The 27,321-nt window shown below is 43.0% G+C and overlaps 1 protein-coding gene across 2 annotated transcripts in view; it reads right to left on the reverse strand.

The window, feature by feature from the left end:
- OGA (O-GlcNAcase) overlaps nt 1–27,034 on the reverse strand; it is a 44,408-nt gene extending 17,374 nt beyond the window's left edge. The window contains exons 1-12 of one of the 2 annotated variants that reach the window (XM_075934506.2): nt 26,780–27,034; nt 22,706–22,757; nt 22,283–22,380; nt 19,774–19,904; nt 18,632–18,803; nt 16,727–16,825; nt 16,286–16,570; nt 14,273–14,431; nt 11,589–12,199; nt 11,003–11,177; nt 1,646–1,731; nt 662–766 (exon numbers count right to left, since the gene is read on the reverse strand). In XM_075934506.2, coding sequence (XP_075790621.1) covers nt 662–766; nt 1,646–1,731; nt 11,003–11,177; nt 11,589–12,199; nt 14,273–14,431; nt 16,286–16,570; nt 16,727–16,825; nt 18,632–18,803; nt 19,774–19,904; nt 22,283–22,380; nt 22,706–22,757; nt 26,780–26,972 — 2,166 coding nt within the window. In that variant the 5' untranslated portion in view covers nt 26,973–27,034. Of the gene's footprint in view, nt 1–661; nt 767–1,645; nt 1,732–11,002; nt 11,178–11,588; nt 12,200–14,272; nt 14,432–16,285; nt 16,571–16,726; nt 16,826–18,631; nt 18,804–19,773; nt 19,905–22,282; nt 22,381–22,705; nt 22,758–23,450; nt 23,839–26,779 lie in introns of those variants that run through there. The other variant, XM_075934507.2, reaches the window with a different exon arrangement.
- Nucleotides 27,035–27,321: the final 287 nt, after the last annotated feature.

Raw genomic sequence — 27,321 nt, forward strand, 5'->3', positions numbered from 1 at the left:
TTAGTTAAGCCGGTGTAATTGTGTTTAGACAAGGCCTTAGATTATAGGGCTGTTGAGGAGCATGAGAAAACATCTTTATTGAAAAGATACTAAAGCAGGGTAAATTTACAGTATAAGACTTGAGAATCTGTCAGTCAAATAAGCACTTTAAGGAATTCAAAGTGCTTATTTTCCTAAGTTGGCAAAACAGGAAGAACAGCTAATTAGCAGTGATCAACTCCCAATGCCAATCTGATCTGCAGAAGCTCAAATGAAGTAGCATTTTCCAGACTGACCACCAAGTGGATACTTTGGGTATATATAGGCAGTTACTACAAAGATTCACTTACAGCACATTAACACATGTTGCTAAAGAAATCCTAGAACAGTTGTTTGCACTTGAGAGAGGGAGAATGGGCCAATAACTAGAAAAGGTGACCAGTGTCTGGATTTATTTATTATAGACATGGCTGAGAGTGACTTGTTTTACGACTTTGCTCAAGTCACTTCACCTCTCTCTCTCTGTTCCAACCCCAACCTGTAAAACAAGGAGGCTTACTAGTACAAAAACTGCTTTTAGAAATTGATATGCAAAAGCAACATATTACCCCAGGGAATATGGCAGGTTGGGGCAGCATCAGTGCTGAATAGTAAAGTTCATTCATGTCAGAGATATAGTTACCTCATCTTTTGGAAAGTAAGGTCTGATAGTGTAAACCTTGGAAGTTGGAGTCAATGGAGGTGGCTGAAAAAAGAGGTCATTTGCCCCATCAATAGGCAGCAAACGCTGTGAAAACAAAAGACTTAATATGAGTGTTTGAAATGCAAGAGAGATATTGCACTCTGGCACGTGCACTGCAGATTCCCAAATTAACATTTGCTACTGCAGGCACCCCAGAAGGTGGGGTTGGTATGCTTTACAAATACAAAGACCTTATTGTCTGAATAGGAATTATTCAATTGGTGCTTTAAAATATGCAATTGTAACAGCACATTAATGGTGTTAATGTTAAGCTCATTTCTGCTTTAACATACTTATACCAATCATATCTACACTGTCTCTGTATAAGAACATAGCATGTCAGGAGGAAAGGTTTGGTCTGAAGAGGGTTAACTGGCCAGAGGAGACGCTTTATCCCAAAAGCAATGCGCTGATTCTATTTGCTGCGCACAGAGCACCTGTGAGGGGGGAAAAAGTACAGCACTTGAAAAATCCATGAACAAACTCGAACATGGTTTAACAGAGGTTTAAGAAAGGTCCCCAATTGAAAGCTTCCCAGTAAAATGGGTTACAATTTTGTTTAGAGAAGAATCAAAACATGTGTCAGTGACACGCTCTTGCTCATGGAATTCCCATCGGCAGACAAGCATGCGCGCATTGTGCTATTGCGGGCGCAGATAAAAACGCTGTGCGACCTGCAAAGAAACAATGTGAAATGTACAACTAAAGCCGCTGCGCTTCGCAGGCGCATGGGACACGCAGCATCTCCTTGAGAAATTACTGTGGAAAGGGGAGGAAAATTATTTTAAAACCAAGCTGTAAGGCTAATTGGACTTTGGACCAGAAAGCCTTCGGCAGACCAATCCTTCCAGACCTCTGTTGTGCATCAAAAGGTTTCTCATAAAACAAAGAAAATGTCATTCAGTTGTGAAGTCATATTGATACCTGGAACTCTCCTGCTAGACCACCTCTAAAGGCCCAGGGTTCTTGGTCTCCACTTAAGAACTGTGCTGAAGATTGACTACGACACCCTGTTGAGATCAGATCCAAGCGGAGAACGTTACGAGAAGGGGGATTTCCTGGGGGTCTAACATGTCCAAAATGCTAACACACTTTGTGGAAAAAGCTCTCTAACTGAGCTATAATCCAGGGCTTTGGGGGAGGCTGTAATAATGTTGTATAGTTTGTAAAGTTTTTAAGTGCTCATGCCCTTAATGGATACATAAAATGCAATATCAGTGTCACTGTTTTCAGATAACGGGCTAAAGAGCAGACAATTAAGTATTTAAAAAAAGCCAATAATGCATCTCACTCCACACTGGGATGCAAGAGATCTGTGCAATGATATAAGCTTCCCAGACCTGTTTGTACATTCTTTTGCCTGTACATTTGTAGCACAAGCATCATGTCCTTAGTGAAACAGGAAATTTTGGAAGCGATAAAGCCTGATTAGTAACTATTGCAAATTTAATCAGATAATACGACAATATAAATTCCATTACCACAGCCCCTTGGAAAAATTGGACCTGTCTGAAGTCACATTTTAGTATTATTTGTTTTAATCTTGTCAGAAAACTAGGGTTGGCAATAAATGCATGGAATGGTCTGATTCAGTTAGACAGCTATGACAGCTGTTAGGGGACAGTGATCTCACTACAACAGACTAAGAAGGTCAGCTCAGTCTAGTTCTGGACCATGTATTTACAGTACCACTGGCATGCTGAAGAGGCCAGTAAATTAACTGCAACGAATTCACAGCTTTGTTATACAGTTTTATTTTTGCTTTTTAGTATCTTACTTCTTCCTCCTAAAGCATGTCAGTTACCAACCAACCACATGTGGCCCATTAAAATGCTCATCACATAATCCTGTATTAGGTACTGGAAAAATCAACTTTAATCAGCAAATTTAGCATTTAAGACTGTCCCATTAGGCAAGCATTACAGGCTTTAACACCAATTAACATGTATGACATCTTTGATGGAGGGAAAGATCGGGTGAATGTTTGGAGTGGGGATAATTACCTGCCTAGTTTTCTGATAAGATAAGCAGCGCAAAAGTTCTTTTCCTTTTGTGGACAGCAATATACCTCCTGTTCAAGTAACAGTCTCAGATCAATACAGTCAATGATGTTGTGCTAGTCAGAGAGTCCCAAAATGTCCCAAGTTTGACATGATAATTTAGTAATAAATGTTTAAAATGAACTCAAGTATTTATAAATTTAGAAAATAATCCAAATATAAAAATTGAAGTAGAGCTTACTTCCACATCTTAATTTCAGATTTAAGAGAGACCCTTTACAACTAATAAGGTTTTGTCATTAACTTGGAAGACAGTATCTGTCTCTCCTTTGAGACTACAACATAACTAGCACTTCCAATTATTACAATAAAGAGCTGCGTGAATGAAGAGCTGTGTAAATGAAAAACATAGTTAATGCCTTAGTCGCTGCGCAAATGTGACTTCAGTTCATGCCTATTGCACATCTAATCTATCTGAACTGCCTCACAGACAAAACCTTTCCATTCTAATTAATTAATGACGACGCGCTGCGAACATCTGGTGCTGTCCGTCCAATAGCAGTAGAAACTTGTGCTGAGGATTCTCCCATCTGTACACAGTGGGGAAGAAGACAATAGAAGGCATTAGTAATCCATAGTACTATACAACCACACTATTTAAAGGGACTGAATGCTAGCTGGACTGGGAGGAGAGGTGAAGAAAATGAACTGTCAGTGGACCATTGAACATGCCATGGTGAAACAAATTTTGGTTCAATGTGTTTAACTTATGTGGGGAAAATCAAATAACTCCAATTGTGTCTAAGGGGGGACTGTGCAGAAATCAAAACTCTCTAAAAGAAAACTGCTGTAAGGTTTAAAAAGTTTTCCAGGCCTCTCTCCCTGTATCAGAGTGAAATCAAATTAACTCTAATCAAAGACCCTTACAATGCCTATCTCAAGTTCATGGATACTCCTAGTCTGTCACAATTTGTCATGTAAACCCTTATCTTTGTCACAGTTTGCCTTGTAGACTCCTCCACTCAAGTTCTCATGTGGCTTTGTGTACTGTAAAAACTTACTTCTAGCACTCCTGGGGTGAACAGAAGTCTCAGAGTACTTCTGCTGAGACTTTGATATGTTAAAGAAGAACAATCCACAACTGAACTGTCTAAGCATTCTGTATAAAGGATACCTGAATCTGTCTGTCAGGGCTGCTGCTTCACTCTTGGAAGTGACAGCCTGCATGCATGCATCATAAAGTTTTCTCTTCTAAGTTTCTCTCCTGCCTCACTGATTTGACCTCCGGCCTCGGACCCTTCTGGGGTCTCTGTACCCCAGGGGAGCGAGATTTCCCCCTCAATTTGGTGTCAGAAGTGGGATGGCTTGGAACTCCAGTTGGAAAGGCTGATGACGGGGAATGGGAACGGACTACAGCGCGCATCTGGAGGGTAAGGGATCCATTTAAAATCCCCCGGTCCGCCTCCCTGTTCTCGTCACCAGCTGGACCGGCTGGCGGTAAGAGTCATCTTTTACTTAAAATTTTTTGTTAAGAGGCTTGAGGGAAACTTAAAACGAAAACACTGGGTATAGCCAAATAGGGGTTGGATTTTGTTGTTGTTGTTGTTGTTGCTGACTGATTGGTGGCGAGTCCAAGCGCATGGTTTTGAGTGAGTGAAGTCCGGAGGGGGACTGCAGCCGCACCAGCGCTGTCAGTGTCACTGCACAGCTGCTGAAAGCAAGGGCGGTTTCCCCCGGCACATAAGGAGTGTGAGTGAAGCTGACAGTTTGTGTGGACTCCCGCACTATCCTTGGAGAGGGTAGTGTTGCTGGACGCCTGTACTATCCTTGGAGAGGGTAGTACTGTTGGGCTCCTGCGCTGTCCTTGGACAAGACAGTGCTAACATGGATAAGATTGCTCCCTCAAGTCTGTCTCCTACTGAGAGAAAAGGTTTCTCACAGCCTGGGACTCCCTTGTCTCAGATGATCAGTCAGCTAGGTATTGCCTGCAGGTTTGAAACTAAGGAGACTTAAGGAATTATTGAGCATTTGGAATGGCTATACTCAGGGGAATTCCCAGAATAAATGACAACTAGAACTTTGACTTACAAAAGCTTGCTTATCTTAGAGTTTTCCTCGAGGAAAAACATCCTAACCAGATGGAATATTGGTGCCTCTGGGAGGATGTGGCAGTAAAAAAATATAATCAGAGCATTATGGCTAGCAAAAAAGATTCTATTGAAAAGCTGCAGCAAGAATTGGCTACTCTAAAGAAACAGCTTGATTCCCCAGATGTGCCATCTGCACCCCCACCCGCTTTGGACCCTTGTCAGCTGAACATTCTTTCCTGTTATCTCCCTGTTCTCTTGTAAACCTTATGGGACATGACTTGTTGTGTAAATTGGGTGCAAACCTTCTCTGTAGAGAGGAAGGGATATTTGTTGACCTTCCCCCCCTATCAGGCTCCAAATTTGATGGCATTACTACTCTCAGAGGAATCTGATGAGACCTCAGGACATACACCCCTCCTGGACCTCTCAGATGTCCCAGAGACATTGTGGGCAGCCCATGTGAATGAAGTGGGGTTGCTAGCCTCTGCAACACCAGTGCAAATGACATACAGACACAACAAGCCTTTCCCGAGGGTACCCCTGTATCTATTGGCTAGGGAGGCACAAGAGGGCATTAAGCCTGTAATCTCTCCCTCCTTAAACAAGGGATACTTGTTTATACAACTTCACCATGTAATACACCTATACTACCTGTGAAAAAGCAAATCTATAGATTTGAAGAAAACCTAAGAGCCATTAATAAGTTTGTAATCCCTAGATTTCCAGTAGTACCTAACCTGGTTTTCTGTAATAGATTTATGTTCTGCCTTCTTTTCTATTCCAGTGCATAAGAATTCCCAATTTCTCTTTGCCTTTTCCTTTCAGGGTCATCAATTAACCTGGACATGTTTTTGTAAAGTTATTGTAAAAGCCCTACTCTGTTTTCTCAGTTTTTAAAAACTGACCTTAATTCTCTCTCTCTTCCCTGCAGTTCTGTGTTAGTTCAGTATGTTGATGATGTGCTAATTGCTAGTAAAACTGAGGAAAGATGTAAAACTGATACCTCTATGTGTTAAAGTGTCTTGCTAAAAAGGGTCACAAGGCTTCCAAAGCCAAATTGCAATTTGTAAAACAAAGAGTTCAGTACTTGGAACATTTACTTTTAGGAGATGGCCGCCAGTTAACACCTGAGCGAATCTCAAGTTTTTTTCATTCCTCACCCTTTCACCAAAGTCAGGTATACAAATTTCTGGGTGCAGCAGGATATTGCAGACAATGGATTCCTAACTTTTCTGAACTCACCAAACCCCTTACTATTCTACTCTTAATCTTAGCTCCTGACCCAGTGACCTGGTCCCCAGAATGTGAATCTGCTTTCCTTTCCCTTAAAACTCTTCTGCACAGTGGGCTTACCTAAATATAGCAAGCCTTTTACTCTGTTTTGTCATGAACAGGATGGAATTGCAGCTGAAGCTCTCTGTCAACCCCTTGGACACACACCTCGTCCAGTAGCTTATTTTTCTGCAACACTGGACTCAGTAGCCCGTGGGTTCCCACTTTGTCTGAAGGCTGTTGCAGCTGCTGCTGAATTACTTTAAAAAGGCCCAACCTGTCACATTAGGCCACAGCATTATCTTACAGGTCCCTCATGCTGTCTCTGCTCTCTTACAGCGACACCGCACTCAGCACCTATCTGTTCAGAGACAAACCCTGTATGAGAATGTTATCCTCTCTTCCCCAAATGTGGTAATTCAAAGATGTAATGTACTTAACCCAGCTACTTTTTCTCCTTTACCCTCTACTGGTAAAGTACATACCCATAACTGTGAAGAATTGCTTGGGCACTGTGTAAAGCCTCCCCAAGATTTGTCTGATCAACTGCTGGAAAATGCAAATCTTGTATTGTATACTGAAGGCTCATATAAAAGAAATTCAGTTGGTAAACTAAAGGCTGGATATGCAGTGGTCTCAGATAATGATGTTTTAGAGGCCTTTTCTCTTCCAGGAATCAAAATCAGCTCAGGCTGCTGAGCTCATCGCTTTAATTCGTGCTTGCCTTTTAGCGCCCGGACAGTCTGCTGCCATTTATACTGACTCAAAGTATGCTTTCTCTGTCTGTCATGCCACAGGACAAATTTGGAAACAACGAGGTTTCCTTACCCCTTCTGGCTCTGCTATCTCTCATGGTCCCCTTATCTCCCAACTCCTTGATGCTATTCAGCTACCCACATCCCTTTCTATTACCCATTGCCCGGCCCACACAGGTGCCACTGATCCTGTTTCTCTGGGTAATGGGAGTGCTGATGCAGCAGCCAGACATGCAGCAGCACATGGACCTCTGGCTCCCTTTCAGATTCTGGTCTCTCTTTCCCTCCCTGTTTCTTTGCAGGACCTGATAGAACTACAGCAAGCTGCTCAACCTGCAGAGAAAAACCTTTGGGAGAAAGCAGGCTGCTCCTTATCCCCAGCTGGGATAATGGGTGCACCTGATGGCTGCCCAGTTGCCCCAAAAATCTCTCACACGGCAGCTTGCTCAGGTGTCTCATCAAGTGACACACATGAGCAAAAGGGGGGTGGCCTCACAAATCCCAAAACAATGGTACGCCCCAGGCGTGCACCTAGAAGCTGTCAAGAATATCTAATTCATGTGTGATTTGTAAGCAGTTTAATGTTGCAGGAGGCCCACAGGCTAGCAGCCACACAGAAAGAAGAAATCTAGACATAAAATGACGGTTAGGAGAGCTTGCACCTGCAGGTAAAGGAAGCCCTCCCAGCACCTACTGATGTGCCGTGCCACAACATCCAACCAGGCGACTACGTGTTCGTGAAGGAACATAGCAGAAAGAATTCCCTGACAGCCCGGTGGAAAGGACCATTCCAAGTGCTGTTCATCACCCACACAGCAGTAAAGGTGAAGGAGCGCCGCTCGTGGATCCACGCAAGTCATGTATGCCGAACTGCAGATCCCACAGAGCTGATTGACCCCGTCACCCAGGACCCCTCCCTGGAGGAATCACCTGAGGACGAGGTTCAGCGGACCGAGGCGGCAGACTCTCAAACCAGACTGTTACCAAACCGGCCTCCACCAGGAGCTTCGAGGTACAACCTGAGAGGTAGGACTGTGCCAGCAAAGACCTACAGGTGAGCCTGGAGCCCTGTAGCTCTCACAAAGGGAAATCCATTCCAGTATTGAGTGAACTAAGAGACTACGAAATCTCGAAGAGTGCCTGCAGAGGCAAGCCAAACAATACTAACTGATTAAGTTTAGTTAAAAGACTGCTTTGCTAGTTGCTAGATAATTACTATATTATTATTATTATCCTTTCTACTTTAAAAATTTAAAATACTATAATAGGATGAGGATTGTTTTCCTTCTTTTAGTAGTCAGAATAGCCTTAGTATATAACTTTCCCCACCCTTATTGGGAAGCCCTGCAAAAGGTTGTGTCCCTCACCAATACAAGTGATACAAGTGACTGTTGGATATGTGAACAGCTTATAGAAGGCTCTGAAGGCCTTTTACCATTACAGTTTATCCCAACTCCTGCCTCCCTGTGGACCAGACCCCTAAAATTCAGATCTACTGGTAGTCAGTACTCTACAGGAGAGCGGGAGTGGGTAGATGCCCAGAATGATAACACTGTGCCAGAAGTACATAGTCATGGGGGGGAACCGGCAGATTTGGCATAAAAAGCTGATTGCCTCAGAGATTCCCCTTACTCAAGCATTACATCCATCAGGGACTATGTTTCCATTGTGTTTTGAAAGCAAAATTGGCACTGGTAAAGATCTGGGGTTGAATGGGCAGTGGGTCATTTACCCAGCAGATAAAGAAAACCTCCCTCTAAGATGAAACTTCATCCTAGCAAAGGAAGAATACCTAAGAATGTCCAGAATAAACTTTGAGTAATACTCCAATAGGAGTATTAAAGGGGGGAATTGTGGGGAAAATCAAATAACTCCAATTGTGTCTAAGGGGGGACTGTGCAGAAATCAAAACTCTCTAAAAGAAAACTGCTGTAAGGTTTAAAAAGTTTTCCAGGCCTCTCTCCCTGTATCAGAGTGAAATCAAATTAACTCTAATCAAAGACCCTTACAATGCCTATCTCAAGTTCATGGATACTCCTAGTCTGTCACAATTTGTCATGTAAACCCTTATCTTTGTCACAGTTTGCCTTGTAGACTCCTCCACTCAAGTTCTCATGTGGCTTTGTGTACTGTAAAAACTTACTTCTAGCACTCCTGGGGTGAACAGAAGTCTCAGAGTACTTCTGCTGAGACTTTGATATGTTAAAGAAGAACAATCCACAACTGAACTGTCTAAGCATTCTGTATAAAGGATACCTGAATCTGTCTGTCAGGGCTGCTGCTTCACTCTTGGAAGTGACAGCCTGCATGCATGCATCATAAAGTTTTCTCTTCTAAGTTTCTCTCCTGCCTCACTGATTTGACCTCCGGCCTCGGACCCTTCTGGGGTCTCTGTACCCCAGGGGAGCGAGATTTCCCCCTCACTTACAGAAGCCAGGTTAATAAGCACTATAGAAATGTATTCCTGTTGAAAATCTTTGTCTCAACTGCACTTTTACTGCGCTTTTTTAACGAATGTAAAATTAAACAACTAAAAAGAATAAGGAGACGGAAGGGTCTCTCCTCCCAAATCACATTCCCGGGGCAGGGGAAGCAGCAGTTACAACAGTCAGAATTCTTACTAGGCGTTCTGGCTACTTCAGAGAAGTTGAGGGACTGAGATTGAACAAGGCCAATATTGGCAGAAGTGGCTCCTGATGCGGATTGCCTCCTCAATTTTTGAGAGCATAACTTGGAACAGCTTGGATCTGCTTTTCAAAAGGCAGAGTAATGCACAATTTCAGCTACAGTCACTGGGAGCAGCAGATGTTTAGAAAAATAAGGCCCAAGGGGGCACAAATTAGAAATGCAAAACTTGAAGCAGACAAAACTAGGATGACTTCCTTTGAAAACTCTGGCCTACATTTTTAAACATTTAATTGAGTTATATGCTTACAACTCAATAGAAAGCCAGATAAACATTAAGCATTTTTGAGCTTTAAGGAATCATTAAGTCAAACTTTGAAGTTGCACTGGGATGGAGGCATGTTCACACACTAAATACTATCGGTCTATTTTCAAAGACCTTACAATTATTATGTTTGCTCCCTATACATTATAAAAGTCTGATATTTGCTCACCTCTTTAACAAATCTTTTCATATTGCAACTGCACAAGACACAAGAAGTTTTTGTAGAATACCTGCCTTCACTGAGGCAAGCTAGGTCTTCTGTCAATTATTGAAACCTAGCTACAAGTTAGTAAGATTTAAGAACTGAAACACTAGAACTAGACAAAGGCTGTGTAATGGTTATCCACTGTGAGGTTTGTGACATCTACAAAAATTGTGACGTGAGACCATCAGCTTTGCAGCCTGCTGTGTACATCAAGCAAATCCACAGCATATTCCTTACAGCTGGATTGAAACCTGAAAGTGAAATGAGGTCACTAGAAGAACCCAGGCCATGCTGGTGCTATCTGCCAACTTAAGATCCCCAAAAAATGTGTTTCAGCAAAAAAAGCTGCATACAAAAAAGTCTTTCAAGCTCTGTTTAAAAACCTTAGATTACCTCTGAACAAAAGCTGACTTACAGAGCTCCATAATTTCCACCCTTTGCCAAAAATCAGCTGTTTGGAAAATGTTAAAGCAAACCATTTTGCACCAGAATAGCCTTATGCTAAAGCTCGCATGCGCAAGGGCTGGGAGGATCGGCTTCCTCTTGGCCAGGCCCACTGAAAGGTCGCTTCTGCAATTATTCTGTTGAAGACAGCAATAATGTTATCAAGACAGAGCAAGCAGCAGATGGCTGATGTGGTCACATTTCATAGTGTCATTTCCAATCACATAAGGGTGTCAAGGTTACATGGCAGAGTCCAGTGTGCATTCAGTCAGAGCAAGTTAAACTCAGCACTTAAGTTCCACAGATGAGATTTCAGTTTCATTAGCCCAAGAAGAAAAGCCTGAAGTTCCATTTAACTGCCAATCACTGAACACTGTTACTCATCATACAAGTACCAATTCAAAGTAGAGTGAGCAGTGTTTCAGAATAGTGAGGCAGGAAATATTTTAATGAAGATCAAATTCAACCAAATTAATGCATTTTCTGTCAAATATTTTTCCCGTGGGCTAATTAAAAACAAAAGAGGTACACTATCGGAGTATAAACCCGATCCCAGTGCTCTTACCTAACCACTGCACAAAAGACTTCACCATTGACATGATACTTTTGATATCCCAGACATAGGAGTACATGTCATAAAGGATTGTCCTGTTGGCACAGTTAGAGAGGCGAGTGAACATTCCCATCACCAAGCTGCACATCTCTTCAAACTTGGCTGCTCGGGAGCGCCATTCTTCAATCTATTGGGGAAGACAAAAGATCCACAAGATCAAAAACATTCTTGTAGAGACCAGCTTTCTCCAAACAAAGCACTGCACTATGCTGTACTTCATGGTTCCTTTAATGCATAGGATCTTTCATTAAAGTTCTGACCGCTAACCATTGCTCAATACCCTTTCACTACTGCTGCTACAAGATGGCAGGCTGAATTGTGCTTCTCTGGTCAAATGGCTGGCAGTCTTTGCAGACCCCTGCACACAGCTGCCATTGGGCTATATGATCTACTCTTTACATTCTTTTAAAAATAATGACATGCAGCTCTTGGGCTTCAAGAAAGCTGTCCCCCGGCAGTCTCCCTGTATTATAGGAAATGTGTAAAGCTGCTTAGGCTTATAATGTAGGAAAGGAAGGTAAGACTTAGTAACACTCACTTTTTCAGAGTCCTTTCCTTTACAATTAACACTGACAACACTGCTATTTGCTCTGAGCCACTGGAACTCTCTCAGCATCTGTGCACCTTTGGGTCCATGTTCATATGGAAGGTAGAACAAATCAGCAAGTAACTGCAGATCCTCTAGAGTCACCGGTTCTACCGTGTAGAGAGGCTTCTCATTTGGCCCAGGCACAAACTGTTCCTTATTCATCTGTTCATCAGTCTGCATTGGGGCAATGTCACTACCACAGTCTTCCTGCATAGACATCTCTGGGGACTTGGATTCAACTATGCTCTCTTTATCAGTATCCATTGGTTTTAGCTCCTCCGACATTTTAGCTTCAACTATATCTGTCAGTATCTGATTAACATTCTTGTCTGTGTCTTCTAGCTTTTCCACCACCATGTCCATTGGTTCCTCTTCAGACTGCTTCTTTTCTTCCTCCTTGACCAGTGCTGGTGGCTCACTGCTCAGTGCTGCCCCCTGACTCATAATGGGCTCCTGGTAAACGGTGGTAACCACAGTTGTTGCAGTTAAAGAGGATGGTGCAATCAGAGGCCCCACATCAACTACGCTGGTTTTAGCACCGCTATGGGCCACTTGCCTACCTGAGAACAGAACAAACAAGTTAAAGTTTGCAATCTCTACCAACTTTTCTACATTCTGAATAATAAGCATGATCGGTTGTCAAGGGAGGCTGAATGATCATTACTGACGTCCATACAGTGCTGCTAAGAATATAAATCTGTCAAAGCATAAAGCTCACTCAAGAGATTTACCAGGACAGACATTTGGAGATTTCCCCTCCCATATAGATTTGTGGTACACATGTGAGGGAAGCAGTTTTCTAAAAAGACCAGTTAGCACCTATTGGCACCGTTTGCAACTATGGTGAGAATAAAAAATTATCAATAAAGCCACACTTATGGGTTCTCTGATAATATGGCTCTGTAGAACCTTAAGGAGATTTTGCCCTGCTATGAGCTGACAAATACTTGAAAGCAGCTGGGTAAGAGTGTATGTGCACCTTTCTTCTAGCAGTCTAGAGCCCAGGGTAATACAGACCACCCTCAATGGTCCCTCAGGTTCTTCAAGTCCAGGTATAACCTTAAAAATCACTGATGAGAGGAGAGTGACTCCATAATAGGTAGCACTACTGATCCTAAGGCTATGGATATCCTGAGAAGCATAATGAGCTTTCATGGATAAAACCCACTTCATCAGATGAGGATTTTACCCAAGAAAGCCCACGAGGCTATATATTGTGTTAGTCTCTGAGGAGCCATAGGACTACACAGAGACATACCAGGGCTAGGTCCTAAGTCCAAACAAGCCATAGAGAAGTCCTCTAGGGGCGAGAGTAGCAAGGAAGAAACCAGCTAATCAGGGGCCAGGAAGGACTAGATAAGAAGCTGCAGGACTAGAAGCAGCTCAGTTGCAGCCTAGACCTATAAGGGAGAAGGTCAGGGTGGCTGGCAGAACCAAGGACAGCTCCCAGTGGGAAGCTGCTTAGAACTGGCTCCAAGAGCAGATGCCCTGGAGGTACCACTTTCATACTGAGTGGGGAAAACAGACAATAGGATGGACAGAATGAGAGGCACTACGGGGGCACTGGGATGGGCCCCTGGTAAAGTATATACCCCAGAAGAACCTGTGATTTCACATGAGGCTGCATGACTAGGTCAGAGGGCTGAGTAGCTAAAAAGGCTTTTAAAGAGACAGTGCACGTAAATGCACTCAGCCAGACCAGGGCGCTTGCAGGAGGCGAGTGCTGCCCCATTCCATATGGCCCTAAAACTTTTACACTGGGAAGGTTTGGCTGGAAGGCTTGTGTGTCACCAAAACTTGTGTTTTTTTCCCCAACAAAAGTCGCATTGCAGTGTAAACGCTCTTACTGTTTAGTTGCCAAAAGGCAGTTTTTGGCAACACAACGTGCCAGTGTAGACAAGACCTAAGATTCAGGCAGACTAGGTCTTTTGAGGGGTTAAGGATTAAAAAGAGAAAGGAACTGGATGTTCTCATCACCTCTTCCTGAGAGCCAGTTCTATTAAATCCTGGTAAGACTTGAACCAGAGAGCTGTCCAATAGGATAATTGATGCTCTCAAGGTATTTTTGAGAAACAGGAGCTAGTGTGCAGTGGGATATCCCTGATTCTTTCAGAAATGACATACTATATGTCAAGCTCTGATCTGGCAGGAACAACAGGCCCCACAGATCCATGGGTTCTGCTTCAGAATCTGGCTCCTACTGCAGTGACAACTCATCTGTATTGTGCTAAGGGGACACCATTCCTGAAAATGGGCATCAGAGGAACCAATCCAACAGCTTCCATGGGGCATGCTATTAGTTTTTAAGTCATCTCACATCCCCTCCAGAAGAGACCCCCATCTTTTCCAGATTCCTAGCAACTATGGAAGTGCAGAGCACTGGGGCCAGTCCAGTATGACACCACCACCTCCTGGGACTTCTGGCACCACAAGAGATGCTCTCCTCATTTCAGCCAGGACCATCTTTCATAGAACCTGTTACAGTTCCTTCCCAAAACGTTTAATACTTCATTACTATGGAAATATTTTTGTTTCTTTTAAACCATTTGCTTTAGCCCGAAACCTAACCCATTTCACCTGTTTAACAGCATTTCCTACGGTACCAAGACAAAACTCAAGCAAATTCAACTCACTGCTGTATTGGTGAGGTACTCCAAACTCCTGCAGCCACTCTGTTAAAGCCAGCTTCAGAGCCATTTGAGGGCTATACAGGACGTCAGTTTCAAGATCTTCATCACTCCCCTCGTTTTCCAACTTAATTTGTATTGATACTGTGCTGTCTTCAGTGTCAGCTACAGGAAAAGTTTGAAAAAAACAACACTTAAACAAGCCAGAACTACGGCATCCAACGCATGTAAAACAGAAAATCGCAGTCTCCTCAGCTTCAGCATGGAAGTACAGCCAACAAAGAGTACAAATCCAATCATGCAACATTCCTTCTTGATCTGAGTGGAGGCCTCTTAGATCAAAATGGAGCAGAATATATGGGAACTGATCTTCTAGATACTCTGGGCACACCAAATTTAAAAGGATTTGTGAGGGGAAATAAGTTTGCACAATTTTTAATGTAATTCCAGGAAAAAGAAAAACACAACACACATCACAGATTACATTCACAGATTGCTTAGGAAAGTAACTACACAATTTGGCTGCAAGCCTGAAAAAAGGGCAATAAGCAACTATCTAGATGCACTGTAATTGAATGTCAAATTATCAATGCAACAGCTCTGTATACTCCATTGCACTATGGTGTGGTGTGCAGAAATGTCTGGCACAAAGAATCAATGGTTAAAGTGATCGGGAAGCATCCATAACCAGTGTACATTTGGGTCTTTCACATGTTTGTTTACATGGCTGAATATGTTTACACTGCTGCATGGAATGGGATAGTTAACATCCCAAAAATCTGCCAACTTCAGTCCTCAAGAATACTTCCTTTCCACTGAAGGAAAGGGATTGACAAGACCTGCTGGGTTCTAAATTATCCCTTCAACATACTGCCCTAGCCCAGGGGTGGGCAACATACTGCCCTAGCCCAGGGGTGGGCAAAAGGGCCTCCTCCGTAGGCTAGATCTGGCTGACCAAGTGGGTTGATCCAGCCAGCCTGTGGAGGCCCTGGGGGCAGGGGGGGAAGTGCATTAAGTTTTCCCCACCCTGCAAGGAGCGTGCAGCACTTAAAAGCACCACATGCTCCTGGCAGGGCAGGAGGAGACTTCACGCACTCCCCCCCCCCCCCCTCGTCCCCAAGCCCTGATGAGCCTGGGGGCAGAAGGGAGAGCATGTGAAGTCTCCTCCCTCCATCAGGGGCATGGAGGAACCAATGGGGGGGAGCAAAGACTTCACTCGCTCCCCCACTGCCAGACCAATCTTGGTCTGTGGGTGGGGAAGTAGGGAAGTGTCCTGGCCCCATCCCTTCCACTTGAGGCCCTGCCCCCTTCCGGTGTGGCTCGGGGCCACTTCAAACATTTCTGAAATGTCCCCAGTAAAAAATTATTGCCCACCCCGACCTAACTTCTAAAACAGGCATGAAAAAGGCTCTTAAAAAGAAAGCTTGGCACCTGGAAACCAGTATTAGGGTATGTCTAGATTGCATTCCTCCGTCAGCAGACAGATGCAGATTAGGCAGGTTGACATTGTAAATGAAGCGGGGATTTAAATATCCCGGGCTTAATTTGCATAAAATGGCTGCCATTTTTGCCGACTCGGCACTTTGTTGGCAAAAAGCGGTAGTCTAGAGGGGGATCTGTTGTGAAAGAAAGCCTTTTTCAACAGATCCCTTATGCCACCTGCAAGGAGGCATAAGGGATCTGTCGAAAAAGGCTTTCGTTCTCGACAGATTCCCCCTCTAGACTACCGCTTTTTGCCAACAAAGTGCCGAGTCGGCAAAAACGGCAGCCATTTTTATGCAAATTAAGCCCGGGATATTTAAATCCCCTGCTTCACTTGCAATGACGATCTGCCTAATCTGCATTTCTCTGCAGACAGAGGGATGCAGTCTAGACATACCCCTAGGGTCAGCACACCACAACATGATCTGGCACTTAAAGTAATCATTTCTACAAGACCTTTAACAAGTTGGTCCAGTTGTCCTTCCCTTGCCCCAAATCAAATGACAATGAACTATTAAACCATATAAATCTACTTACTCATCACCACATCTTTCCTTACTCCATTCATGTTGGATTTGTACCAAGTTGCAAGTGTGTGAATAGCAACGTAATTGGCTTCAAATTCACAGTTTGGATTGGTCAGGACTCCCTTCAGTCGAGGAATAAGCTCAGTCGATCGACCTTTATATGGCCCAAGAAACAGCCTCTTCTGATCATAATCATTAGCATGAATATTATCCCAGATGACTGGAGCTCTCCTGATGATCTTAGAAACTTCTTCAATAGATTCTACTGGAATGTCTTTAGATACAACTTTAGGACCTAAAAATTTAATTGGATAATTAGAGGACTTTACATATTGTTAAGAAGACCTCATACATAAAAGCAAAGTAGTTTCTCTGGTGCAAATACAATTATTTACTAAAAGCCTGAGTTCACTTAAGACTACTAAACGACACAAAAGATCATGATTCCTACCTGTCCACAACACTTCAATGCCAGGTAACAGCTTCTCTCCTACAGTCCGTAAATAAGGGGACTGGGAAACGTTTGGATAGCAGAAAGTTCCACAATATTCTAGAAGGGGGGAAAAAAGGGGAAACATCCTACTAGTAATGACAGTCATTAGAAAGAAATGTACTATGAAAACAGACATGACAATCTTGGCATAATGGAGTTTTACTAGCCCACTGATACAGGTAGATATGGGACAAGAATCATCTTCAAATTAGACAGGACAAAGTAAATTTGAGATGAGGTTGGTGAGGGAATTATCTTTTATTGAACCAACCTCTAATGATGAGAGAGACAAGCTTTCAAGCTACACAGAAGCTGGTCCAATAAAAGATATTTCCTCATTTGCCTTTTCCTTCTAGTATCCTGGGACTAACACAGCTACACCACCACTGCATGTGGTAAACCTGACAGGTCATTCCTATAAGGAATTGTTTCTTAAGCATTCTCTGACATATAAGGCAACATGAAAATAAGTACATTAACATCCAGTTAATGCACAAGATGGTAAGAGGCAACTAAGAGCAATGTCCTAAACAGGATGATGCTGATACAAGTTGTCAGATCTCAGAGTGGCTGATAAGACTGATAAGAACATTCCAATGTGTGTATTCGGCAATGATATTACAAACTAAAGTTAACACCAGAAACAGAAACTGCATTGTGCCTTGGCTACTCTCCCCCCACGCCTTTTGCATGTGTGTGTCTCATTTTACCTTCTATAAAATGCATCTCAGTTTTAACTGCAGCAGCTACAGCTTCAGCTCATCTTCCATTAACTCCTCTTTTCACCAAAAAGGACAGTTATTACTATCTGGTGTACGAGTGAATACTAATATCTCTTCCAAAATTAAAGCCTCACGCTTCAGTCAATGTTCAACTACTAAGAAGTGGGTGATTTCTTCCACCTTTTCCTCAAACACTAGGTGCTAGCCATGGTCAGAGACACAATCCTGGACAAAGTGAACCATGGGTCTGGATCCAGTCTTGCAATTCTCATGTAATAAAGAAATCAGAATTCAGAGTTGCTACATTAGGCAGGCTATGGGAAGTTTTAATCAGAAAAAATGGCCAGACTCTCACCACAGGTTCATCAAGCACTTAGAATCTACAATGACCACTTTATTTGAATTTGTTACAATATTTAACTGAAAACTGTAGTTACAGTTAGGTCAAGAATTCTAACTTAACAGTTCCACTGAAGTGAGAGGTAGATCTGTAGATACAATCTCCATACATGAATATGTAGATTGCACTCCCTAAAAACACCAGACAGTAACATGTAAATGAAAGGGCGGTCTCCAACATTTACATGACACACAAAATTCAGAGCTGAAAGTACCATTTGTACCTGCAAATAACAGCAGTAATTATGCAGCCTGAGTTAAAGCAATAACTTACAGCCCAGCAATAGAAAAATACCATTGCTGACAGCGTCAGTGATGCAAGACACAAAACAGGTAAAGAGAAGAAATTTGGGGAAAATCCATATACCGTATACCTTCACCATGCTGTGGAGAGTTCCAAAATGTAATCTGGATTATTTCATAGTAGTCAAACTAAAAAAAGGTTTGTTTTTTCTCATTCCTAGTTGAAGCTTCTTGTATCTTGCAACGTAATTCTTCTGACTAGTTGGTGTTTATACCCTTCAAATATATGTAGGTTTATATCCTTCTTATTCATCTTATGTTGCACACCACAAACATTTAGTTTCTTTACTCTTTCCTTAAAGGTCAATTTTCAGTTTTGCCCCAAAATGTTTAGTCACTGCTTTAGGGAAAGACTACTTTTAACTTGGGTGCAGTAAAATAGAAGGCTCGTTAATTTTAAAGTTATCAAAAAGTTAAGCTAGGTCTGATGTTGTTTTACCTGTAGGACAAAATAGGAATGTGTCTGGTTCTCCTAAATACTGATATATTTCATTAGTGATGGAGATCTGGGCATGAGCAAAGGAGCTAAAGACTTCTTTGTCTGCTGCACACATGTTGTGATCAATATCATCAAACAGCAGTGCAAAAGATCTGCAACCAAATTGGGAAACCTAAAGCAGAAGGGAAAAGTGAAGAGAACAGTTTAGAATATTAACAAAACAAACAGTAAAAAGTTCTAAAAGTTAACTTGCTTTTTACAGGATCAGCCAATGTTTTATCCCACCAAAAAAACCACACCCACAAAATGATGATAATTGGTAAAAGTATGAGTCAATTTCTGTTTGAGGAATCAGTTGTTTCTCAGTTTGCAGTTTGTAATCTAAAAATACATTTGACATTCCCAAGTGTATGTCAACATTTAAATCAAATGCACAGTACCCTGCATAAATAAAGTGCACAGTGCCGCAAGATGAATGTCAAATGATGGAGTACTTCCATTTCCACAGTGTATCTTGCAAATTCTATACTCTTTTCAATAAAGGGAAGACTAGAGGCAGGGGGAGGGAAAGAAGAGGCATGTCTTAGCTATCTCCAAAGAATGCATGACTGATCCTTTGGTCTTTCCTAGCAGTCAAATTCAACAACCCTCAGGTGAAGTGGAACAGCTCATCACAGGAATTTAGAAGATGTGCGCTCATATTGGGTCTGCCCCTACAGAAATTTGTCTTACGAGTACCCACCTCCCCACTTGGAAACGAGTCTTAGTTTGAGGTTCCAAACATTTTTTTAGAAATAAAATCCCAAGAACAGTTAGTAAGAATTGCTGTTCAAGATCAGATCACTAGTCCTCCATCTAGGTCAGCATCCTGCCTCTGAGAAAGTCTTCATATACACTGGCCCATTGTACAAAACTACCATAGATGAAAAAAGTCCTTCCTGACCCTTGCAGGAGTTTCAATCCCAAAGCCTGATTATTCATTTTATGAGAAACTCTGAATCTTACTATCATAATACGATACAGATAGCACAATACTGTCAGAAAAAAAATCACCAAGTGTACAGCAAACATAAGTTACTGAGTTATTTGGAAGTCCCAAATATTCTTAAATTATATGGGCCCAGAGTTTCAACAAGACCTACCTGGTCCAGCTTCCGTTTCAATGTAGACACTTCTTTTGGATTTGAGAAAGTGATATCAAGTCCAGGTGAGATGGCATAGATGAATTCTATCTCATATTCCTGGGCAGCCGAGATTAGAGTCATGAGTTGCTCTAAGAGTGAAATCAAAATATTTCAGAAGGGTTCATCAACAAGAAAATTAAGATATTTCCTCAAATATTAGGACTATATTACTCCATTTGCTACAAGCCAACAAAGGGTTTTTAGGTAGCTTTAACAAATATTTTGAATGTTCTAAGATTACTGATTATGTAGAGAAACTATATTAAAGGGATAACTACATTATCTTGTTCTTTAATTTGTATTTCACATTTATCACTATTTTTAAAAACCTTTCATCTTAGGTTTGTGTGGCAAACACGGTTACATAAACATGGTAACCTGTTTATATGGAATAAACTCCAAAAGCTTTGAAACTGTTTCTCACTATTTCTATATGGGTCAAACAAAGTTATTCAATGTAGTCATCAATTTAATCAAACAGAATTCTTCATTTGAACTCTTTGTTTTATGCTTGTAACTAGAATATCTGCATACTGCTGAGGTACAGAATGCAGTGACTTTTTAAAACCTCTGAGCAGAAGTTACCCCAAAAAAATGACAAGTGTCATTCTCCAAGCCAAGAGAAACAGAAGTAAAACAAAAAAGTTCCTGGGAACCCCGTAATAGCCTAAGGTGCTAGTGGTCACAAATAATAAAATCTGCTTTATAAATATAATTGTAATCTAGCAACATCCTTTTAACTGTATTCTTAAAACCATTTAAAGTAGCCCCTACAAGATTTAATAATGACCTAGTTATTGTCTCTCTCCTTTACCCAAGGAAGAGATTCCTAAAAATACCCTGTCAGCTATCAAGGCTCTTTGATAAAAGAGCTCTTTCCACTGGTGCCAAGAGCACCTTAAAACTGAACAAGGGCCATCTCCTATCCTCAAAATCAGTGGCAAGTCCCCAAGGTGCAGATCCTAAGATTTCAATTTTATTTATTTTCAAATTATTAGATTTGGCAACACTGGGCACAACTGGATAAGAACACTGTATTTCATAGAATCATAGAAAAGCAAGAGACCTCAAGAGGTCATCGAGTCCAGTCCCCTACCCTCACAGCAGGACCAAGCATTGTCTAGATCCATGGTCACCAACCAGTAGATCGCGATCTACCAGTAGATCTCAGGGGCTCTAAGAGTAGCTCTTGAGCCCTCTCTGAACTGCGCACCTGCGCAGTACATTTACATTAGATTTCCTCATGTAATGTAGGCGGGGCTTCAAGGAAGGGGCAGGGCAGTAGATCTTCGCCTGTTCTGAGACTTAAAAAGTGATCTTAGGTGTAAAAAGGTTGGAGACCACTGGTCTAGATCATCCTTGACAGGTGTTTGTCTAACCTGCTTTTAAATATGTCCAGTGATGGAGATTTCACAATCCTCAAGTCCCCTAGGCAATTTATTCCAGTGTTTAACCACCCTGACAGGCAGAAGTTTTGAGATACTTGAAAACTGCTATCATGTCCCCTCTCAGTCTTCTCTTTTCTAAACTAAACAAGCCCAATTCTTTTAGGCTTCCCTCATAGCTCATGTTTTCTAGACTTTTAATCATTTTCATTGCTCTTCTTTGGACCTTCTCCAAATCTTTCTTTAAATGTGGTGCCCAGAACGGGACACAATCATCCAACTGAGGCCTAATCAGCACAGAGTAGAGTGAAAGAATGACTTCTCGTGTCTTGCTCACAGCACTCCTATTAATGCATCCCAGAATCATGTTTGCTTTTTTTGCTACAGTGTCACACTGTAGACTCATTTTTAACTTGTTGTCCACTATGACCCCTAAACCCCTTTGAGCAGTACTTCTTCCTAGACAATCACTTCCTATTCTGTATGTATCTCTATTTATCCCAGTTAGATCTTTTCTGATGCTGGAATAGTAGGAAAGCGAAAGAAGACTTATTTATCAGCTGAAGTTGTAAGTCTCAAAATGTCAAACTTCCATTTTTTAACTTAAAGTTCTGATTAAGCCAGAAACTGAAATTCCAATCACGCCCCCCCCCCCCCCGCAAATGTGCGAACTTGATCACCCAGACACATGAGCAAACTGATGTACTCAAAACACAACTTTTAAAATAAAATATTTTCTCCTTCTTTACAGTAAGGTCCAGATGACCAAGAGAGACAAGGAAAAAAAATCAAAATGAACCCCTCACATCGCCAGAAGAGGCAGAGTCGAAGACGGATAAATCTCACAATAAACCAAACCTAGTCTTAAAAAATGAGTTTGAGAGGTGAAATGCAAAGGTAAAATTAAAGTGTAGGAAAACCCAAGCTTATGATACAAGCCACCATTAGGCAAGATTGCCAAGGATATTCAGTACATAAATCTTCACCTAATTTGCATTGTTACTCACCTTTAAAAAACTGGATACAGTGATTAATCATACAAACACATGTACCAGTGACTGATTCATTCAGCAACTACTTACCAGCTTCCTCCACAGAGTACATTTCTCGCCAGAACATCCTGTGCTTGTAGTCATCTTTTGGAGCATACAAGTAGGTATTCAGTCCCCATTTCTGAAGTCTATAATGGAGGAAAAAAGCCTACATTAGTATTCTACAAGTAGAACCAATCTGCATTTTATAGGATCTCATTCTTAAATGTATCCATTTGTCTTTGAGATCAATGGCCGCTATAATATACAGTCACTATGGTATTGCTCACATTTGAGAGACGAGACAAATCCAGAACAGCCTGAGCAAGACTAGAAAGGAAACATAACTAGCTAGAATACAGATAATATGTAACATGCTGTACTAAGTCAGGCCTGAATAGCCTTGATAGTCTACTTGGAAGATAATTTTACTGTCCGATTGTGCACTGCAATCCGAGGGGAAGCATGACTTGCCTTCTAAAAAGTTCCTTCCTCTGCTCCATAACCCATGGTCTTCCATAAAATCCTGTGAAAACAAGATTAAAATTATCCAGTTATATATTAGACTATCTTTTTCATGAAGATACACTATACAAAGACTACACTATAACCACTTCTCCCATAAAATGTTTCTATTATGTTCAGTTTTAAAACAATGTAGCAGTGACAGAAATAAATAAAAAATTGCATAAAAAAAGAACTAAAAAGAGAAGTGTAATATACTAAAAATATCTGTATTTTCAATTTAATTACATCCTACATAATTTGTTATGATCCACGCTGATAATTTTAACCACTAAAGCTAAGTTCTCAGCAGATGACCTTCACAAGTCAGGTCAGCACTAATACACAAGTAGCCTGAACAGTAATAACCCAATTACATTATTATTCTAAAAGTCTGATGAACAGCTTTAACTTCATTTTCAGAACTCAATATTCCACTAATCACCAGTGCTAGAGTGTTTCTTGATATAGACAAGTTACATTACCTAAATCTGCACATACTATGCTTAAATATATGGGAGGTGGGGTTTGAGCAAACAGAAAGCCAGACTCAAATGACTGATAAGATTTGTTCCCCTTTTTATTTTAAGGGGCTCTTAATAGTGCTGGCATTAACTAGAAAATGTTGGCATATTACTTCAGCTTGTGAAAAATGGAGGGGTGCCATCTAAAACAGAAGATTTTTAGACAGATAAAAACAATGATTTCTACTTGCCTATCATCATTCAAGCCATTTCATTTAGTATTGTGTGTCAAAAGATCCACACCTTCAGTCACAAGTGGACATTTCATACTAGCCTCAGTTTGGCAGTCTGTGGAAGAGACCCAAGACTAGACCAGTGAAATGTAATAAGCTTCCATTTTCATCCAGCATAACAGCTCTGCATGATGAATGATGCTACTGGCAAGGCAAAGCAAAGGCATTTACAAGCCCTTACATCACTAGCCTGAAGTTAAACAATCCTATTTCCAGACTTGATCACTCATATCACTATTCTTGCACTTCCATTTTAAACCGCTACAAAGAGGAGACAGGCTTTTCTCGTTAAACTGTTTGACTGTTTAAAACAAGGTACAATTTGATAATTTCCTATGTTAAAAATTAACTCCAATTAACATCACGGAGTTCACTTTTAATAGGTAAGTTTGAGGACTCTAAGAAATTTTTAAAGATTATTTTTCCTTAATGGAGCAATTTTTTGTCACTTAGCGCCACAAAGTGGTAAAGTGTAGTACTACTGCTCCCATCTGGTTGAAATTGTGAAGTGACAAACAACACTTCACTGTGAACATTATGAAAATTGGAACACCATTTGAAAAAATCATCATGAAGAGAAGTTAAGATGCCCACTTAAAAAAAAGAATGGGCAGGTTAAAGTATAAACGAAGAGTACATTTAGATTAAAATATATTAATATAAAGTGCTAGAATTGTTTTAAGATATGTTTAACCTGACTCCATCCCTTTAAAGGGGAGCGCTCAAGACATGTCAGCTGTAAAGATTAATATCCTTCTGTCCAATCTAAAATCTGTGTCTTTTTTCCCCCCATCTCTTTGTGGGTATCCAGCAGTGAGTAACATTAAACATAGGCAGAACGGTTTTAATTCCCACCCTCCCACACACAGTACTCTCATTCCTTGTAATTAAGGGCCATAATCTGAGTGCTGTATTTGACCATCAGATCCAAGAAAAATCTAGATCCTAGCAATTCCTCCTCTGCGATATGTCCACTTCAAGGCCTTTCCTCCTCAGCAGCAGCTGAAATTTTTGTCCAGGCCCTCAATACCTAAGCTATCAACTTCTTTCTCTGTGGCTTTGACCAATGTCATCTTGGCCCACATTGCTGCTACAACAGTTCCTGACTCATCACTCTGATCATGTTGCATTCCCCTCTTCAACTTTTCATTGCTCCCTTTCTCCACCTCAACAAATCAGCTACTCATCTTCTCTTTTAAGGTCCTTGTCTACCTTTGCTATCTCTCTCTGATATTGCTGAGACATTGATTCCCACCAATTGCTCATATTTAGATTGAAAGCTCTTCATAGCAGAACCTTCTTTTTGCTTCGTCCATACAGTACCCAAAACAATGAGGCCAAGACCTAGAACAGGGGTCAGCAACCTACAGCACGCAAGCAGATTTTCAGCAGCACACAGGAGTGAGCTCAGTCCTGCCCCATCTCCTGTGCACAACCGCTGGAGAGCACTCCCTCTCCTTCCTGAAGCAGATTAGTCTGTGGTGGGAGGAGGCAGTGCCGGGCTTTAGGCTCCTTAATGGTGCCTCAGCCTAGATCACGCAGTGGACCATCCCCAGACCATACAGGCCACAGCAGTTGCTGCAAGGATACACAAAGCCAAGTGTCTCCCCTCATGCTTAGACCATCACACCTCAATCTCCCTTACTCACTCACTTCCCCCCCTCCAAGACCCTGCACCCCCAGCTTGCTCCTGCACCCTCCACCACCCTATTTCTGCATTCACTGTTGTTCCTGCACCCTTTCTTCTGGCCACACACTGCACACTCACTTGCTCCTGCTCCCTCCACCTGGCCAGATACCCAACTCCCAGCCTGCTTCTGCGCCTACCTCCCACCCAGACCTCGCAACCTCTCCCACTTCTGCACACCACCTCCCTTCCAGATCCTGCATCCCATCCCTATCCCACTCACTGGAAGCTCTGTCTTGCATGCGGAACCCCACATTTTTGTCCCTACTCCAAAGCCTAAGGGGGTCCATAAAAATCCACAAACTCTGGAACCCCAGAAAAGTAAATCTGGCCTATGGGAAACCCTGACCCTCAGTCCTCCCTGTCCCTTCCCCTCACCCCGTGAGACTAGAGCACCAGAGGAGTGAGGTGCCTCATTTGGGGGCCACATCACAGTGAGAGTTGGGGGGGGGGGTTTGGAGGAGTTTTTTTGCTTCTCACTTGTATGGTCCCCCAAATTTTTTTCTGTAGGTCAGTGACCCTGACCCAAAAAAGGTTCCCCATCCCTGCCATAAATAAAGAAAACATTGAAATCTTGTGTGTCGGACACAATATTCTACTTTATTTCAAATGAAGTTTGATACACTAACATGAGAAAGATAAAGCACTTAATCTGTTTCATAGTTTAAATTAAACCATCCTCCCTAGCTGCAGCTGGTTCAGAAAATATGGTTACCATGACCAGCCTGTCCCGCCCCTCCGCGCACAGATCTGTGAATAAGTTAAATCTTGGCACGCCACATCTGAAGAGTTGCCGAACCCTGGCCTAGAAACTAATCTACATTAACAAACAAAATGATCTTGAGGGACAGAGAGAGGGAGAGACTATGAGATGAGTAATTTGATTGAAACCCTTTCACCTCTAGATCTTGGATTCAAACCAAATCACTCAGAAATAATCAAAAGCTTCTTACCATCTGACAGCTATTTGGTCTCTTACATGAAACATACTGATTTAGAGCAGGAAGTATTACTAAAGGCCTTTTTTTGCTGCTGCCATCTGTGCTTAGCGGTCTTCAATTTCTAGTGCTATCAATGTGGCACCTTTCATTACCAAAGTAGATTTTTACCTTGTAATGAGCATTTTGGGGTGTGCCTGACTATCCCCAGGCTACCTGTACTTTGGGACTAATAAGCGCTAAAAAGCCGGATATATTAGCAATTGCAATAGGAACAAACGTAAACAGCAAATGGCCCTGCAGCACCTTAGCGCTGACAAAAGATGTAGCTGCACCCGAGCTCTTCGGGGCGAGCTACGTGCTGTGTTAGTCTCTAAGGTGCTGCAGGGCGATTCATGCAGATTTGTTCAGCTCCAGGCTCAGCGGGATGCGGCCTGGCTCAGCAGCCGCTGCTCCGCCACTGAGACGCGCCCCCCGGCTCCCCCCCGCCACGGCCAGCACAGATCCGACCCCCCCGGGGCGTGTGCAGGCTGCGGCCCGAGCACGACGCGGCGGGATGCGGGGCCACCGCGGCCTGGCCCGGGGCGGGGGCGGCGAGCAGCAGCGGGACACGCACCCCGGGGGGGCCCTAGCGCGCCCCCGTTGCCTAGGCAACCCCTTACCTTCCACCACGCCGCACAGGAAGCGCCGGGCCCCGGCCGCCGTCTCGGTCTCCGGGTCCGTCTCCTCGCCGCTCGGGCCCGGCCCCGCGGGGGCCCCCGCCGGCTCCAGCGGCGCCACGGGCACCCCGGCCGGGCTGGGGCTGCCCTGCGGCTCCCGCTCCTCCAGCGCCGCCTGCCCCTCCTTCTGCACCATCCCGCCGCCCGCCAGCCCTTTGTCTCCGGCTCCCCCGCGCCGCCCCGGGCGCCGCCGCTTCCTGTTTACGGGGCCCTGCGCCTGCGCGGGAACCGGCCCCAACCGGTCCGCGCCGCCCCGCCCGCCCGCTCGGCAAGAGAAGGCGCCGCCGCCGCCCCGGGGATCTCGCGTCCGGTCCGAAAGCGACCTGGCGCCCCGAGCCGGCACCGCGGCACCCGCAGAGCGTCTGAGGAGACAACGGGCTGAGGAGACGGTGTTACCTCAGGAGGGAACAGCCACCTAGCGCGCATGCGCGAGGCCTGAGGCCCGAAGGGGGGGTGTTACTGCGCCTGCGCATCCGGCCCTAGGG

The sequence above is a fragment of the Pelodiscus sinensis genome, chromosome 8 (genome assembly GCF_052426305.1).
Source record: "Pelodiscus sinensis isolate ZL-2025 chromosome 8, ASM5242630v1, whole genome shotgun sequence".
Classification (NCBI taxonomy): domain Eukaryota; kingdom Metazoa; phylum Chordata; order Testudines; family Trionychidae; genus Pelodiscus; species Pelodiscus sinensis.